Here is a 14,788-nt window from a genome sequence, read left to right as displayed (position 1 = left end):
GCAGCGCGGGCACGTGGGCGCGCGCCTCCACCTTGTGCTTGTGCAGAGATGTCGGACTCTGACCGCCAGCTGCGCGTGTTCTCGCTCAACTGCTGGGGGCTCAAGTTCGTGAGCAAGGATAGGAGGGAGCGCGTCGATGCGATTGCTGCAGCGCTCGCGAATGCCGAGTACGACGTCATATGCCTGCAAGAGATCTGGGTGTTCTCCGACTATGAGCGCGTACGGGATGCCGCAGCGGCTCGTCTGCCACATTCCAAGTTCTACTATAGGTGCGTGTGCTGCTAAGTACTGGTACTTCAAAGGCTGACGGAAGGTAGTGGCGCACTCGGAGCGGGCCTTGCGATCCTCTCGAGGTACCCGATCGTTGCAACTGCAGTGCACCCATACTCGTTGAACGGCGCGCCGATCGATGTGGGGGCGGGTGACTGGTTCGTAGGCAAGGCGGCTGCAAGCGCAACACTGCTTCACCCTCGCCTTGGACTTGTTCAGGTCTTCAACACACATGTGCGTTCATCACGCCGCGAGTGCGCGCCACCGGCTGACACAGGCTCCTCCAGCTGTTCGCCAAGGGTGGTGAGGATGGTCCAGAGTACAACCGTGCACATCGCCTTGTCAATGCTTGGGAGATTGCCAAACTCGCCCGCCAGTCTGCCGAACTCGGCCGCTATGTCATCGCCGTATGTCCCCATACTCCCCTCACCAGTCTACCTACTCATACTAGCCTTGCCCAGGCCGGCGACTTCAACAGCATCCCCACCACCCTTCCCATGGAGGTCATCCGCGATCACGCCGCTCTCACCGACGCCTGGGCCATCACACATGCCAACCCCGGCGCCGGCGCCGCCTCCCCCCTCGAGGCCCTCTCCCGCTTCGGAGTCACCGCCGACTCGCCCCTCAACACCTACTCCGCCGGCAAGCCCCTCGACTCGCACGCCCGCGCGCACTGGGGGAAGCGCCTGGACTACGTGCTCTACCGCCAGCCCGTGCGCGCGGGGCCGCACCCGCGGCTGAAGGCAACGCAGTGCCGGGTGGTGCTGACGGATCTCGTGCCCGGGCGGGCGTTCTCGTATTCGGACCACTTTGGGGTGGAGACGACGTTCGAGATTGGCGACCCAGAGGAGCTTCCTGCGCCTTTGCCGACCGAGTTGTCGGAGCAAGCCGTCACCGGAGTTCTGCAAGCTCTCGCTGCTTGCTACCGCTTTGCTAAGGCGCGCGCACGGCAAGAGCTGATGGTCTTTGCCTTATGTCTGCTTCTGTTGGTCGCACTCGCCATCGGCTCATCCTGGTTGCCACATTCCTGGATCAACCCCATCTTCATTATATTCACCGTCTTCCTCTCTTGGACGGGCACGACTATGCTCTACGAAGGCTTCCTATATGGTCAATGGGAGTGCAATGCATTGATGAACGTCATCGAGGAGCTGGAGATCTACAAGAAGGGACTCGAACTGCAGAGGGCGCATGCTGTGACCCAGGCATCGACCGCAGCGTAGACCATACTTCCTCGACCAGACGGACAACTTTCGGATGTATCCATAGCCTCGCCCACAATGGACTACACTATTCTTTGCCTGGCACCATTTCCTTCTCGTATGCTACTTCCTGGATAGAGTATTACACCGACTACTACAGGATACACCGTGATGGTATTGGTATGTACGTGTGCCAGAATGCATGCGTGCGTGCTACAGATATTACAAAGTATGCATGTGTGCAGAAGTCCGTGCTTGAGGAGAATACATTGAAGCATTACACGTACAGATAGGTTGTGCGTTGTCCTTTATCCTCTTTTCCTTCCAGATCCTCATTCTTCGCTCTCACCTGCCCATCGGCTGGAACATGAGCGTCTCGTTCGCTGGCCCGTCATGTCTCCAGCTGTTTACCAGTGACGCGATATCTGGGTGGCTCGCAGACATCGAATTCGCCTTCTTCCGCCGTATAGAAGGTGAAGGCATGGTTGGCGAAGACGTCGGCGAAGCATTCGATAACCGCGATGAAGGTCGCGAGATGTGATGCGCTTCCGTGCGCTCGTGGTCTGCGACCGTAAATGCAGGCATCCCAGGTCGCTTGGGCAGCGCCGAGTACGATGACTTGACTCTCGAGAAGCACGGCCGAGCAGGCGGTGGCGAGTTGTGTTGAGGGAACATATGTGCGAAGGCACCCTGCAGCCGGCGCAGATGACCATTGGACAGCGTCTCCGCCCGACGACGACGAGGCGGGGTCGTCGGTGTCCTTTCCTCCTCGGGCGAGATCTCCCGGGTCTCCTCCACCCATTCGTTCTTCGCCTTGTCCTTGCCCTTGTCCTTTCGGGAGATGTGTACGACCGGTGGCTCCTCCTCACCCTCCTCATCACTCTCCGGTGCCGCCAACCACCGCGTATCGCTCCTCCTCCAGCTGCTCCTATCATCCTCGCTTTCACTGGGCACCACCGCTTCCTCGGCCTCCAACCCAGCCACACCCCTCGTCTCCTCCACTCCATCCCCACTAACTACCGCCGTTTCCTTCGTCTCCATCTCGCGCTCCAGCTCCCTCTCGGCGCTTTCCGCAATAGTGCCCTTCTCGCTGTCGGGCGCTGCGTTGCGGACGAACTCACGCATGGAGAGGAAGGCGCGGTGGGCGGATTCGAGGAAGGGATAGGTCTGGAAGATATGGACGGCGTCCTCGTAAAGCTCGTGCCGAACCTTGACGCCGGCGAGGGTAGCTTTGTGCGCGAGGAGGGTGATCTCATCGCGGAGGACCTCTGAATCGCCAGCTTGGATGAGAAGCTAGGGGAAGGGGGGTCAGCATCCAGGTATACACACGCTGTACAGCGGGACTGACCGGTGGTATGCCATGAAAGTCGCCGAATAGCGGACTGGCATACGGATGAGTGACATAACGCTCAATGTTCTCGCCGAGGTACAAAGCGACGGGGTGCATGTGCGATTCGCGATCGGGCATCGGTACAACGTCGTATACAGCATTCGTTTCCCATGATTCACAGCTCATCGTCAAGTCTTAAAGCAGAAATCAGTACATTGCCACAAATGATTAACTACCACCAGCAAAATACACTCACCGACCCAAGGCGACATGAGGATAGCGCCAGAAGGAAGAGGGTAGTCATTGTCACGCAAGTAGAGCAGAAGTGCCGTCGTAAGGCCGCCACCGGCGCTGTCTCCAGCGATGACAATATTGGCTGCAGGGATTTGTAGGTCCTCGACCAATCGCAAGTACGCGGAGACAACGTCATGAAGGGGGCCAGGAAACTTGGTTTCTGGTGCTAGCCTGTAGTCGATGGCTGAATGTACATTAGACTGATGTTCGGCATGCAGCTGGAAGGGCACTGACCGAACACCCGACAATCGGTATACTTCGAAAGGGGTATGGAGATTAGGCGCTGCCCAGCAGCGCTAGAGAGATAGTATGCACCTGATATGGCTGTCAGCAAGCACGCCGAAGAAGTATGCTCGCAATGGACACACCTCCGTGGATATACAGTATTACAGTCTCTTTCTTCTGCTTCGAGGGTGCTGCGCCACCCGCTTTCTCGGATGTCCGTGCAGCGTGCCATTCGGTCTGCAATCGTTGCCATGTTCGCCGTCCGACGACCCATTCTCCGTACAATGTACGGGAGCCGTCCTCGAGGACGTCGAACTCGGCGAGCATTCCACGGAGGCCTCGCCGCCTGACGCGGAAGCTGACAGGCGTCACGATCGCGTCGGACGGTATTGGGACCATCCCAGCGAGGCTCAAGACCATACGGATAGCGCCCTACAGGATACATTGTCAGCTCTTCGATGTAAGGTCAATGATCGGCCACGCACGATGTCCACCAGCGCACTATGTTGCGCCGCGCCCCGCATAAGCGCGTTGATGAGCGTCATCTCGATGCCCCACGACGGCTTGCGCGGCCCCCACAGCGTATAGTGCACCATCTCCTGCGCCAACTCGGTAGCTGTTGCCCTCGTATGAGTGGGTTGTGGGTCTCGTCAAACATAGGTGACGCACTCTTGTACGCCACTAGGGCTGGGTACCTCCACCACTGCCATATGCTGAGGCGGGGGCGCTCCAGCTCTCGAAGGCCATGATCGACGCGCGCAGAGGGAGGTGCAACGCCTGGCGTCTTGTAATGCACAAGCGACTTCGGATCCTGCGTGAGCTGCGGCTGGGCTGGTACTTTCTCGGTCGCTGCTGGCAAGCCACAGAGGGCTCGGCCTGCGTTCCACGGCAGCCAGACCATTATGTTCGAAATCGCGAAACACTCAAGATCGCCAGAGTGCCGTCGTGGTAAGAGCCAAGAAGCGCGGAGGCCGCCATGAAAGTCACCATGGGGCGCTGCAGCCACTAATCTTAGCACAAGGGCCGGGCCCAAATGCGGTAATCGGCGTTATTGCCCCACATTCAGCTATCACGTGTGCCGTTGTTCGACTATCAAATCGCGGGCCATCTGTTGGTCCATGGGCATCTGACGTTCTGTCCCCGCGCCGAAGCCACTCGAAGACAGCGGTCTCGGGCGGGGAAGTACGACGAAGGCGCTTAGAAGGTCGGTCTGCGTGGGAGAGCTCGTGCGTCCGAGCCTCGTGTAATAGGCGTAGAGTGGTGTACAGACGGGGTTCTACCTCGGCCTCAGTAATCGTCGCCTCTGCTGACCACCTCCTTCACAGTCGGCCGCAAAAGGATCGTGTGCTCCTGCGGAGGGATCAGAATCGATATGTGCGTCGATCTCACGCAGGACGTACAAATTGCGCTGTCATGGACCCCTGCTGATCGTACAAGGGCGGATAATCCTCCACAATGCCTTGCTGGACCAAGTGGTTGAGCTGCTCACAGGATCAGCGTTTACGACAGATCCGGGTAGCCAAGCCTGCTCACCGCCAGCAGGTATTTAGACTCGCCGATGCGATCCAGATAGCGCCTGCAGAAAGGAATTGTCCCGAAGTTCTTGTTGATCGACTTCAGTAGCGACTTCGCCGTTGTAAGCCTTGGATCTCTATTCAGCAGGACGATGGCACGAGGAATTTCAGTGGGCATACCTCAATGGCACATGGGGAGCATCTACTTTGCGCGCGTAGTGGGAGCATTCGCCCTGAGATGGAAGTGAGTGACGTTACGGCCCGTCAGCTGAGCAAGACTTACGCCGTCCACAACGCGCCCGCGACCAGTAGACCCGAAGGTTTCGATGGCGAAGTACTCCCCCTCCTCCATCTTGGTCTGATCGTCGTTCTTCACCAAGCAGACTGACTTCCCAGCATGGATGGTGTACCGGTCGATTGAGTGACCACTGAGGTTAGCGATGGGCTTCACTGATTCAGGCATGAGCTTGGGGCATGCACCCGGAATGAGAGGAAGCTAACCTGGAATTAGCTTGCCGTTGACTTCGACCTCGTAGGACTCCATCGTCTCCTGAATGGCACCCGCGATCTCACCCAACCGCGCATCGATGCCCGCTTCCTAAAAACCCTGTCAGTTGGAGGACCCCCGCAGGAGTCAGCGCGCATACCCGGATGCCAGTGTTAGTCGCCGCCCTGACTGCCTCAAGCAGCTTGTCGTACGTCGGCTCGAAGGTCATGGTGAAGGCCGAGTCCACAATCCTTCCCTTAACTTGCACGCCGATATCGACCTTCATCACGTCGCCCTGCTGAAGGACTGAACCCGATTCAGCCAACCAAACTATGAATGCCATGCGCTACTCACCGATTGTATCTCCAGCGTTAGGTGTGTAATGCGCAGCGCAGTTGTTCAGGCTGAGGCCGGTGGGGAATCCGATGCCGGCCTCGAGCCCATTCTCCTCAACGAGCGCACGCGTGCCGTCTTCAATGAGGTTCGCAATTTCCGTCATGGTCATTCCGGGCTTGATGGTTCGCTGAGCGTACTGGCGGACCTGGCGATGTACCTCCGCGCCCTTGCGGATGTTCTGGTACGTCTCGTCGGGATCCTCGCAAGTAATGCGCTCAAGGTAACGCTTCTCCTCGGAGGTCGTGCGGTAGGCATTACTGATAGCATGTCAGCACACAAGGGCATCGCATGGCAATGGCTACGCACTCGTCCTTGTACGGCTGGATCTCGCCTTCGGGGTAGATGCCATTGGGGAAAAGCTTTGAGAGGCCAACACGCGGAGGCTCGGATTGCTCTGCAGCCTTTTTCTTCTTCTTAGGCTTCTTCTTTTTCTTCTTCTTCTTCGTCGCCTCGCCTGCAATCGTCTCAGATTATGCACCACCTCACGACAAGTACACGACATGCATACCGCCAGCAGCAGAGGCTTCCGGTGCGCTCTCGTCCCCGGAATCTTCGTCTTCCACCTCAGGGGGCACTTTCTTCGCCTCTTCAGGCTTTGCGTCTATAACGTCCGTCATGGCGACAGCACGCGGGGTGTGGGGGCACGGTGGCGGAAGGCAGGCGCTTACAGAAATTGGCCGCACGCGATTATCACTTTCGATCGCTTCTCGGTCCGTTAGGCCGCGGATCAAAAGCGGACTCAGCGACCTGGCCTCTCCGTTCATCGTCACCGCTCACTCAGGCAGATACCCGAATTCGAGCCCACCTTCGCGCCTTTAGCGATCCTTGACTCGATGCTGCTTATGGCTCGTGCTTTGCGATGGCCGAGCACTAGGCGACCGATAGCGGCACAGGACAACTTGACTCGACTAATCAAGGTTCACCGACGTCTACATATCTTGTCTGGCGGCTCGGCGCTCAGATTCACGGTCTGCGACTCTGATTAGTCTCATTCTTCAACCCTGTCTGGTATGGGTCTCGTAAAACGTCGAGCTGCTCGCATGGCGATCTCGGCCAATGGTCGGCGACTGAGACCAAAACTGCGAACGACGCTAGCCTCACAGCTTTTCAGAGCACTATAAAAGCAGCGCTCCTTCGCCATTGCTCGGTTCCTCACTCTTCCTTCCGACGCTCATGTGGTCCTCATTGCTGCGTGGGCTTCGTCGACGGATGTGCTTCGCCATCGTCCGCGCCGCGTGTAAGGGCGGACGGTGGGCGTGTGGTCCCTTGGCCCTCAGTATCGCCCTGTGCGAGAACTGGAACGCGGGGACCCGGGGAGCGACGTGCTTAGCCTGTGTCGTCGCTATAGGACCATGTCCGCCCCTGTCAACACCTACTGCAATCAGTGGTGCTGGACACGCGGTGCTTCACTAGCTGGTAGGCAGCCTTCCGCCACTGGCGCTGGTCGGGACTGCTCTAGTGGCGCCACTCTCGGAGATAGGGTTGAGTTCCGGCGAGCTCTAGTATCTGGCAGGACGAGGAGGTACTTGTATACCTTGTCCTCGCCCAGCTCTACTGCAGCTTCGCCGTCCCGGGTAGCGTTCCTCCCTGCTGGTCCAGGGGAACACGTTGTAATCCCCGGCTCGCCCGCCCGTCCTGCTCGTCGTGGTCTCTGACCCTTCGGTCTACAGGGCGTGGCGCCTGCCCGATTTTGTACGGTCTTACCACCGGTCGGATGGCGCCACTCCGGCCAAAATGTCGACGCGCGGAACCGGCTTCTTGCAAAAGCCAGGTGTTCTTCGGACCGTCGTCAACATCGTTGAGTTTGCGCGAGCAAGCTTGGACAGCTTTGTGTTTATGCTCATTTCAAGGCTCTCCTCCGGTCCAGTTGCGTAAGCGACGGCCCTGGCAGCGATTGCGGGACTCGCTCTTTGCGAGTCCCGCTTTTTTGGCGAACGGAGAATGCTCTAACCCTAACCTTACAAGGATATGGCGACTTCTGCTCGCATCGAAGGTGGACGCGCGCTTCGTCGTGGCTTCGACAGAGAGCATCAGCTTTTGCTGTCCGCGTTACCTCTTCGGTCGTAGGCCCTCCAAGCTCTCTATCTACTCTGCTATGCCTTGATATATGTTTCGTCCTCAACACAATTCAGGTGAACGACATATATTGGCGTCCGCCTTCGCGAGCACGCAAGATGTCGTTTGTGCGCGTACCTCAACATTCGCAGAATCCACGGCGGCACAGGTACTTCTCTCACAACTTTTCGTTATTCGTACACGAGATGGAGAGCGTTACATGATCTCGCGGAGCGAGACGTGTATTCGTACAATGAGGTAAAGAAACAATGGTAGGGGAAACAACAGCTACTGAAACAACAAAATGTCAAGCGCGGCACAGTACATGATACCCTTCGTACACGGAGAAATGAGCGAGCAGGGCCTTTACAGCTTGTCGTAGTAGGTGTCGAGCGAAGGAATATCGGGCTAAAGAGGATAGTTAGCAAACGTTGGACGATTGACAAGACGGGGGGGGGGGCATACCTTGAGACCCTTGCGCGTACGGATCTGGCGGACGAGCTCCTCCATCTTGCTGCCCTTCTCGAGCGGGCTGCCGTTCATCAACTCCCAGTGGTCGAAGACGGCCTGGGGGAAGGCCTGGCCGGCGGTGTGTGACCGGAGCTCGCCGTTGAAGCCGAAGGACTCCGAGACGGGCAGGTACGCCTTGACGGTGAACATGGGCGTGCCGACACGCTGCTCCTCGGAGAAGACCTGGCCACGACGCTTGTTCAAGCACGAGTAGATACCGCCGATGGCGTTCTCCGGGCACTGAATCTCGACGAGGTAGACCGGCTCCTGGAGAGAGGGCGTGGCGAGCAAGCAGGCGGCGTAGCAGACACGACGGCAAGTGGGGATGATCTGCCCACCACCACGGTGAATGGCATCGGCGTGCAACTAGAAGAGGCGTCAGAGGTGCGATGGCGACGAGGAAGGATCATGCTTACCGTAACATCGAGGACGTTGAAGCGGATACCACGCATGTTCTCCTCAGCGCAGACACCCTCCTTCGTTGCCCACTGGAAGGCAGCGACGCAGGAGTCCTTGATCTCGTTGAGGTACTGCACACCCTTCGTGACATCGACGAGCAAGTTCGGGCCGGTCGTGTCGGGACCGAAGCACCAGATCTTACGGGCGTCCGTGACATCCCAGCCGAACTCGTCCGCGAGAATGCGAGCACGAGCCTTGAAATCGTCGCGGGCGTTGACCTTGCCGGACTCGATGGCGAGCGAGAGCTCCTCCTCGATGGGCATGGCCTTGACGTAGAGACGGTTGTGCTTGTTTTGCGACTTCGACAAGGCGACCATCGAGGACTCGGCCTTGACGGTCTCACGGTACGGGACGACGGGGTCGGAGATCTTGAGGGGAACACCGGCGTGGTCCTCTTGGAGATCCTGCGCGACGTCAGATGATGCAACAGATACGAGGCGAATGGGCTAACCTTCAAGCAAATCTCCAAGTGGAGCTCACCAGCACCAGCGACGATGTGCTCACCGGTCTCGTTGATCCATGCCTGAACACACGGGTCGGACTTCGAGAGACGCTTGAGACCCTCGACAAGCTTGGGAAGATCCGCAGCGTTCTTGACCTCGACGGCGACCTGGACGACGGGGGAGACGGAGAAGCGCATGACCTTCATGTTGTGGGCAGTCTCGGAGGTGGTGAGGGTACCGCTCTTCAGCAAGAACTGGTCAATGCCGACGAGACCAACGATGTTACCGGCCGGGCAGTCCTCAATGGGCTCGATGTAGCGACCCATCATGAGGACGGTACGCTGAACGGACTTAATGAACAAGTCGTCCTTCTTGCCCGGGGTGTAGTTCGGGCCCTGGATGCGGATCTTGGGGCCAGCACGGACGGTACCGGAGAAGACACGACCGAAGGCGTAGAAGCGACCCTTATCGGAGGTCGGCACCATCTTGGAAACGTAGAGGACAAGCGGGGCCTTCGGGTCACACTCGCGGATACCGATGGCGGACTCATCGTCGAGGGGGCCCTCGTACAAAGTCTCGACACGGTAGCGCTGAGCGGTCGCGGGCGAGGGGAGGTTGATGACAATCATCTCCAAGAGGGAGTCACCGGCGGGCAAGAACTTGCGCATGACGACCTTGAGTAGCTGCTTGCCCTCGAGGTCGCGCTCGTCCTGGGCGAGCTTAACGTCAAGCTTGTCGAGCATGGGGCCGATGGCGTCCTTCTTGAAGTTCATGACGGCATCGAAGATGCGGAAGATGGGGTCGAGGACGAAGAGGTTGAAGGCACGCTCGAGCTGCTTGCCGTCGGAAGTGGTGCCGTTAGTGGTCCACTTCTTGGTCGCCGGGTTGAAGTAGTTGTCCCCCCAGAGACGACCCATCATCTTCTCCTTGTCGACACCGAACTTCTTCGCGTAGCGGGTGGCGAACTGGCGGAGAGTGAAGGCCCAGCCGTGAAGACCAGAACCGAACGCGACAGTACCCTTCTCCGGGTAGACCTGGACATCACCGAGGGCCTCGTCGTGGTACGTCGAGATGATGACGTTGGTGGACTCGACCGTGCGCTGGAAAGACTGGTAGAGGTCCTCCTTGCTGACCTGGAGCTCGAGAAGAGCACGGTCAACCTTGTTGATGACAACGACGGGCTTGATACGCTCAGTAAGCGCCTGACGGAGCACAGTCTCGGTCTGCACGCAGACACCCTCAACGCAGTCGACGACGACAAGAGCACCATCGGTGACACGGAGAGCAGCAGTGACCTCAGACGAGAAGTCAACGTGTCCCGGGGAGTCGATAAGGTTGATCAAGAACTCGTTGCCTTTGAGCTAGTTAGATTGCGGACAGAGATGGGTACAAAGCTACGCACCGACGGTCTTCTGCTTAATGGCGGATACATCGTCCTTCTCAACCTCGAAGTACATGGAGATGGCGGTGGACTTGATCGTGATACCACGCTCCTTCTCGTCTTCTCTTGTGTCGGTGAAGCGCATGTCACCAGCCTTGGCGGAGGCGATGATACCGGCCTTGGAAACCAACGAATCCGTGAGGGTGGACTTTCCGTGATCGACTGTGTACAGTCAGCATAAGGGGTGGGGAGATGGGCGCGCTTAACTCACCATGGGCAATGACACTCATGTTACGGATGTTGGTGGGCTTGTCCATGAGCCCACGGATCTGGTCTGTGAAGATCGGAGATTTGCATGTCGTTCCTCAGCGCGAAACGCGTTTACTAACCTACGGTGAAGTTGCTGCATCGTCGATCAGCTGGGTGCGGGCGATGGGAAGAACGCAGAATACTCACACCATGGTGACTGTCTTTTCGGGGGAGCGACTTCAGCAAAGGTTTTGGGGAGAGAGCGACAGTCTCTGATGACTGTCGGGGACAAGTCAAGGGAATGGTCGAGGTTGCGTCGCAAATTTTGTACGGCCCTTATCGATCTCGGTCAGCCTCCCGGCTCCACACGTGAGCCGCCGAAAAACATCACCGAATCCGGATAGGATCCGGCGCCTCAAGGCCTGCTCGCCGCAACGAAGTCAGGCTGACTAGGCCCTGCGAGCTGCCCAGACCCATATTCAAGTCCTCGACGAGGCCTTTGACGTCTGCTCCAATGAAAAGGACTCAAAAAGCGCGGGCTTGACTTCAACTGAAGCTACTTCGGCAACAGCCGAAGTGGACCCACACCGTCTGATTCTTCGTGACCCAGGTTGAGTCTGACGGAAATATAATCCTGACAGCTGAGAGTCAGGCCTTCGAGAGACCACTGTCATTGTGATCTGTCTTCGATGGGTTGTCTGAATTTCTCTATCAACGGGTACGACAATTCACAACTCGTCAGAGATCTGACGTTCGCTCGCGTAGGGATATCCGCCCTCCGGTACGACAGGCGCCATCATCATCGAGAGGAAATCGTGAACAATGTCTGCCGCCGCAATTCCGGTGATCTCGGCTGTGGAACTTGAGTCAGGATGCTTCGGGGAGACAGCGGAAGACTGGCTGACCGTGGTCGTAAGCGGGGGAAACCTCGACGACGTCGGCGCCGCTGTGAAAAGTGAGCAATCGAGACAAGAGAGAGGAATTGGTAACATACACGAAGTTGAGCCCAGCAAGGCCACGAATGATACGTTTGACCTCGCGGGTCGTCCAGCCCCCGGCCTCTGGCGTACCAGCTACCACAGTATAAGCAGCTGAATAACGGTGAGTGAAATGAAGAAAGAACGCACTTGCAGGAGCAAGTCCAGGGTCGATAACGTCGATGTCAAGGCTGCATGCAGCTGGTGAGCTATGTACCTAGTCCGGTCTATGTTCGACCTACCTCAGATACACAGGCGAGTCCCCAACACGCTCGCGTATACGCTTGATTACCTCAGGGATACCTAAGTCATCAATATCGTCGGCGGAGACCAGCTTGAAGCCAACAGAAGCGTCGTTCTCCAAGTCCTCAATTCCCTGATGGTTTCGTCAATTTAACCAGCCTCTTGCACATACACGCGGGACTCACATTCATCTTGCACCGGATACCGGCGTGGATGCTAGTGTTTGACATCAAGCCTTCCTCCTGTGCGAGGTAGAAGAATGTGCCGTGGGTGACGCGCGACTGAGGCGAAGTCGTGCCAGCATAGGCTGGCCAAGTGTCCTGCGTCAGATCAGCAACCAGTCAATGTCGGACGAAGCAGTGATTTACTGACCAGATGAGCGTCGAAGTGGATGACGGAGATTGGTCCGTACGTCCTGTACAAGGATCGCAAGATGGGGAGTACCTAGCAGCGGCCATTGAGTAGGACGTCCACTGTAATAGGAAATCTTCAGACGACTTACGATCGTGTGGTCGCCACCCAAGCTGCATTGCACCTATTAGCAGATACGCGGCAAGGAAATCCTGCCACTCACCTGACAATTCGCGGATGCTCCGCGCCATCCTTGCCGAGCGGTTGCGCACCAGTGAGATGCGTGGTCTTCCGCCCTACCAAAGTGTTATAGGCGACCTCCAGCTGGTCCACAGCAAGTGCATTGTCGAATGGAGAAACCGGGACCTGTATGATTGAGCTCGCATTGGCATTCTGGCTGAGAAACATGAGGTCGCGTACGTCTCCGCAATCAATAATCTTCAATCCTGACTCGTACGGGTTCAGACCCCATGCCATGGAATAGCCTTCTGAAGCGGTCAGTTACGCGTGAGCTTCGATGCTGCCATCGGCGCTTACCCCGCGAGGCGCGCTGCCTGCGGCTGCCCGAGCGGATAGCATATGGCCCAAAGCGGGCTCTACAAAATGAATGGTTCAGTCAAAAGGCTGCGGAAGCACAATTCAGAAGGACGAACCCATTTCTGTAGGTGACGCCTGCAAGCTTCGTTAGGAGGTGGAGGTGGTCATCATATTGGAGTCGTACTGACCAGTGTCGAAAGGCATGCCAATGATGGCAATATCGTAGTCCAGCGCCTCTTGCTCGAGGCAAGTATGGTAAGGCAGGTGCGAGAACGACAAAGGGCCGCTGAAGGGCTGATCGTACTGAGGACCATACTTCTCTAGCCAGCGAGACGGCCTCTTGGCATCCTCGCCGACGACATTGGCAAGAAGGCCACCCTCAGTCTTGAGCTTGACCAGCTCGTCGAGCTCGATACCGAGGCGTTCTTGTTCATGAAGGTGCGCAAGAGCCCCTGCAGTGGAGAGCGCGAGCACCGAGAGCTTCGTAGCTAGACGCATGGCCGGAAAATGGTCGCCTAGATGATAGCAGGAAGCAAGGACGATAGACGAAGTCTGAGCTGCATATCGGCGCGGCGCGTTCAGGTGATCGCCGCGGGGAAGGCGCGACTGCACGCGTTGTCACACGAAGTTCAACAGTGACACTGGTGACTGCATACTGACATACGGAGATCAGAGCGAGAAAGGCCAGTCGCCAGACACTGTTATAGCACGTAGCTTGTACACGATATTGTTACTCCAGATACATTTTCTGCACCCGTATATCCACAACTTCAGCAGGCTTTACTAGTATGGCCGTCAGAGCCTCAAATTGGCCCCGTTCTCCTATCCGCGTTCCTCAGCTGGATAATCTCCCACCGCCTGCGATTGCGCGCCGCGCTTCCGACCGTGTTCTGCGTGGCCTTATCGAGGCGCAACATCCGCAAATCCCTATCTTTGTCCGTCGAGTCGTCCGCTTCCTCCGTCTCCGCGCGCTCCTCCTCGATCACCTCGTTCTCCCTCAAGTCGATGTCGACCTGCGCCACGGCCTCTGGTGTAGCATTGCTGATGCGCGGAGCACCGAAGATGGTTGAGATGGGCGAGGCGACGTTCATGGTGAGGAATTCGGAGGCGTCGTCCAGGAAATTGCGGGGGCGGCGCTTAGGGACGGAGGTGAGGAGGTAGACCTTGTCTTGCCAAGCGCTGTGCGGGGCAGGGGGAGGCAGGTAGGCGGGGTCGCAGGAGAACTCAACGGTGATCTGGCCCGACTCGGGGGAGTACTTGAAGCGGGGAAGGGGGTGGGAGTATGAATTGGGGTAGGGGAGGGAGACAGGGCGCCTGTGGCGTAAGACGACGCGGTTTCCTGTGGTCTATGATCAGCAATTGTGCAGGCAAACAAGGATGAGTGGCGCACCCTCGATGTCTAGCGCATGGCCAGAGGACCTCGAGCACAGCGCTCCTGACGTGTCCACGTAGAAGACCTGAGCTAAACGTAAGCGCCCACCCCCTGCAATCTGCGCGACCTTACCTGATTGTTCGCATCTGGGTTGCGTCGTGCTACATGATCACTCCCCTTCAGCGTAGCTCAAAGGAATGAAGCATATACACACATTCCACCAACGAGGGCTCCTTCTCGGGATGGAGGATCACATCCGTGCCGTCCTCAACGCTGTCCCCCGAGACATCCCAATTCCTATTGCACGCAATAGAACGAATCACAAAGTAGCCCGGCGGGAAACCATTCGAGTCGGGCACGGGCACTTCAGGAGCTTCGATCAAGGCAGTCATGGTTGAAAACAAGGCGATGTATTCGCTCGCGGACGGCCATGGTGAATGTACCGAGGCGGTGTTGAGACTAGGCGCCGCCAAGCGCCGACCCGGGAAACCCG

At 57.6% G+C, this 14,788-nt stretch overlaps 6 protein-coding genes across 6 annotated transcripts; 1 reads left to right on the top strand and 5 right to left on the bottom strand.

Moving 5' to 3' along the window:
- Positions 1-48: 48 nt before the first annotated feature.
- Positions 49-1,493, top strand: SCHCODRAFT_02489944 (DNase I-like protein; the record flags this gene model as incomplete). The annotated part of the gene is made up of 4 exons (XM_003037330.1): positions 49-269; positions 318-504; positions 558-677; positions 732-1,493. 4 exons carry the CDS (start codon positions 49-51, stop codon positions 1,491-1,493), a joined length of 1,290 nt encoding a protein of 429 aa, XP_003037376.1.
- A 324-nt stretch (positions 1,494-1,817) lies between these two features.
- Positions 1,818-4,222, bottom strand: SCHCODRAFT_02696676 (alpha/beta-hydrolase; the record flags this gene model as incomplete). Its single annotated transcript, XM_003038663.2, has 7 exons — positions 1,818-2,765; positions 2,821-2,996; positions 3,059-3,280; positions 3,331-3,411; positions 3,465-3,753; positions 3,807-3,937; positions 3,991-4,222. 7 exons carry the CDS (start codon positions 4,220-4,222, stop codon positions 1,818-1,820), a joined length of 2,079 nt encoding a protein of 692 aa, XP_003038709.1.
- Positions 4,223-4,536: 314 nt separating this feature from the next.
- Positions 4,537-6,371, bottom strand: SCHCODRAFT_02611030 (methionine aminopeptidase 2-like protein). Its single transcript, XM_003038664.2, has 10 exons — positions 6,227-6,371; positions 6,025-6,172; positions 5,677-5,975; positions 5,483-5,628; positions 5,337-5,433; positions 5,119-5,285; positions 5,016-5,068; positions 4,855-4,963; positions 4,722-4,802; positions 4,537-4,671 (listed from the first exon to the last, which is right to left on the bottom strand). Exons 1-10 carry the CDS (start codon positions 6,333-6,335, stop codon positions 4,609-4,611), a joined length of 1,272 nt encoding a protein of 423 aa, XP_003038710.1. The 5' UTR covers positions 6,336-6,371; the 3' UTR covers positions 4,537-4,608.
- Positions 6,372-7,904: 1,533 nt separating this feature from the next.
- On the bottom strand, positions 7,905-11,144 carry SCHCODRAFT_02684323 (P-loop containing nucleoside triphosphate hydrolase protein). Its single transcript, XM_003038665.2, has 8 exons — positions 11,023-11,144; positions 10,956-10,969; positions 10,838-10,900; positions 10,588-10,788; positions 9,194-10,539; positions 8,700-9,146; positions 8,239-8,649; positions 7,905-8,181 (listed from the first exon to the last, which is right to left on the bottom strand). Exons 1-8 carry the CDS (start codon positions 11,025-11,027, stop codon positions 8,140-8,142), a joined length of 2,529 nt encoding a protein of 842 aa, XP_003038711.1. The 5' UTR covers positions 11,028-11,144; the 3' UTR covers positions 7,905-8,139.
- Positions 11,145-11,543: 399 nt separating this feature from the next.
- SCHCODRAFT_02663006 (Arginase/deacetylase) lies at positions 11,544-13,421 on the bottom strand (the record flags this gene model as incomplete). The annotated part of the gene is made up of 13 exons (XM_003038666.2): positions 11,544-11,668; positions 11,721-11,761; positions 11,810-11,888; positions 11,943-11,983; positions 12,035-12,168; positions 12,221-12,355; positions 12,408-12,479; positions 12,538-12,559; positions 12,610-12,752; positions 12,807-12,874; positions 12,924-12,982; positions 13,040-13,058; positions 13,112-13,421. The coding sequence occupies 13 exons, from the start codon at positions 13,419-13,421 to the stop codon at positions 11,544-11,546; spliced, it is 1,248 nt and encodes a 415-aa protein (XP_003038712.1).
- Positions 13,422-13,566: 145 nt separating this feature from the next.
- On the bottom strand, positions 13,567-14,733 carry SCHCODRAFT_02684321 (uncharacterized protein). The gene is made up of 4 exons (XM_003038667.2): positions 14,510-14,733; positions 14,428-14,456; positions 14,314-14,380; positions 13,567-14,262 (listed from the first exon to the last, which is right to left on the bottom strand). Exons 1-4 carry the CDS (start codon positions 14,685-14,687, stop codon positions 13,727-13,729), a joined length of 810 nt encoding a protein of 269 aa, XP_003038713.1. The 5' UTR covers positions 14,688-14,733; the 3' UTR covers positions 13,567-13,726.
- Positions 14,734-14,788: the final 55 nt, after the last annotated feature.

Source organism: Schizophyllum commune (assembly GCF_000143185.2).
Source record: "Schizophyllum commune H4-8 unplaced genomic scaffold SCHCOscaffold_2, whole genome shotgun sequence".
In the NCBI taxonomy this organism is placed as follows: domain Eukaryota; kingdom Fungi; phylum Basidiomycota; class Agaricomycetes; order Agaricales; family Schizophyllaceae; genus Schizophyllum; species Schizophyllum commune.
Note: the sequence above shows the minus strand (reverse complement) of the source record. Positions and strands in the feature narration are given on the sequence as shown.

Excerpts from the sequence above, each read along its gene's own strand:
- SCHCODRAFT_02611030 (XM_003038664.2), bottom strand. The coding sequence starts at position 6,335 with ATGACGGACGTTATAGACGCAAAGCCTGAAGAGGCGAAGAAAGTGCCC. Across the intron at positions 5,976-6,024 it reads ATCCAGCCGTACAAGGACGA|TAATGCCTACCGCACGACCT; the intron begins GTGCGTAGCCAT and ends ACATGCTATCAG. Across the intron at positions 4,672-4,721 it reads GGTCCATGACAGCGCAATTT|GAGCACACGATCCTTTTGCG; the intron begins GTACGTCCTGCG and ends ATCCCTCCGCAG.
- SCHCODRAFT_02684323 (XM_003038665.2), bottom strand. Across the intron at positions 10,789-10,837 it reads CATGAGTGTCATTGCCCATG|TCGATCACGGAAAGTCCACC; the intron begins GTGAGTTAAGCG and ends GACTGTACACAG. Across the intron at positions 8,650-8,699 it reads TCAACGTCCTCGATGTTACG|TTGCACGCCGATGCCATTCA; the intron begins GTAAGCATGATC and ends CGCCTCTTCTAG.
- SCHCODRAFT_02684321 (XM_003038667.2), bottom strand. The coding sequence starts at position 14,687 with ATGACTGCCTTGATCGAAGCTCCTGAAGTGCCCGTGCCCGACTCGAAT. Across the intron at positions 14,457-14,509 it reads GGAGCCCTCGTTGGTGGAAT|CACGACGCAACCCAGATGCG; the intron begins GTGTGTATATGC and ends GTGATCATGTAG. Across the intron at positions 14,381-14,427 it reads ACCCAGATGCGAACAATCAG|GTCTTCTACGTGGACACGTC; the intron begins GTAAGGTCGCGC and ends CGTTTAGCTCAG.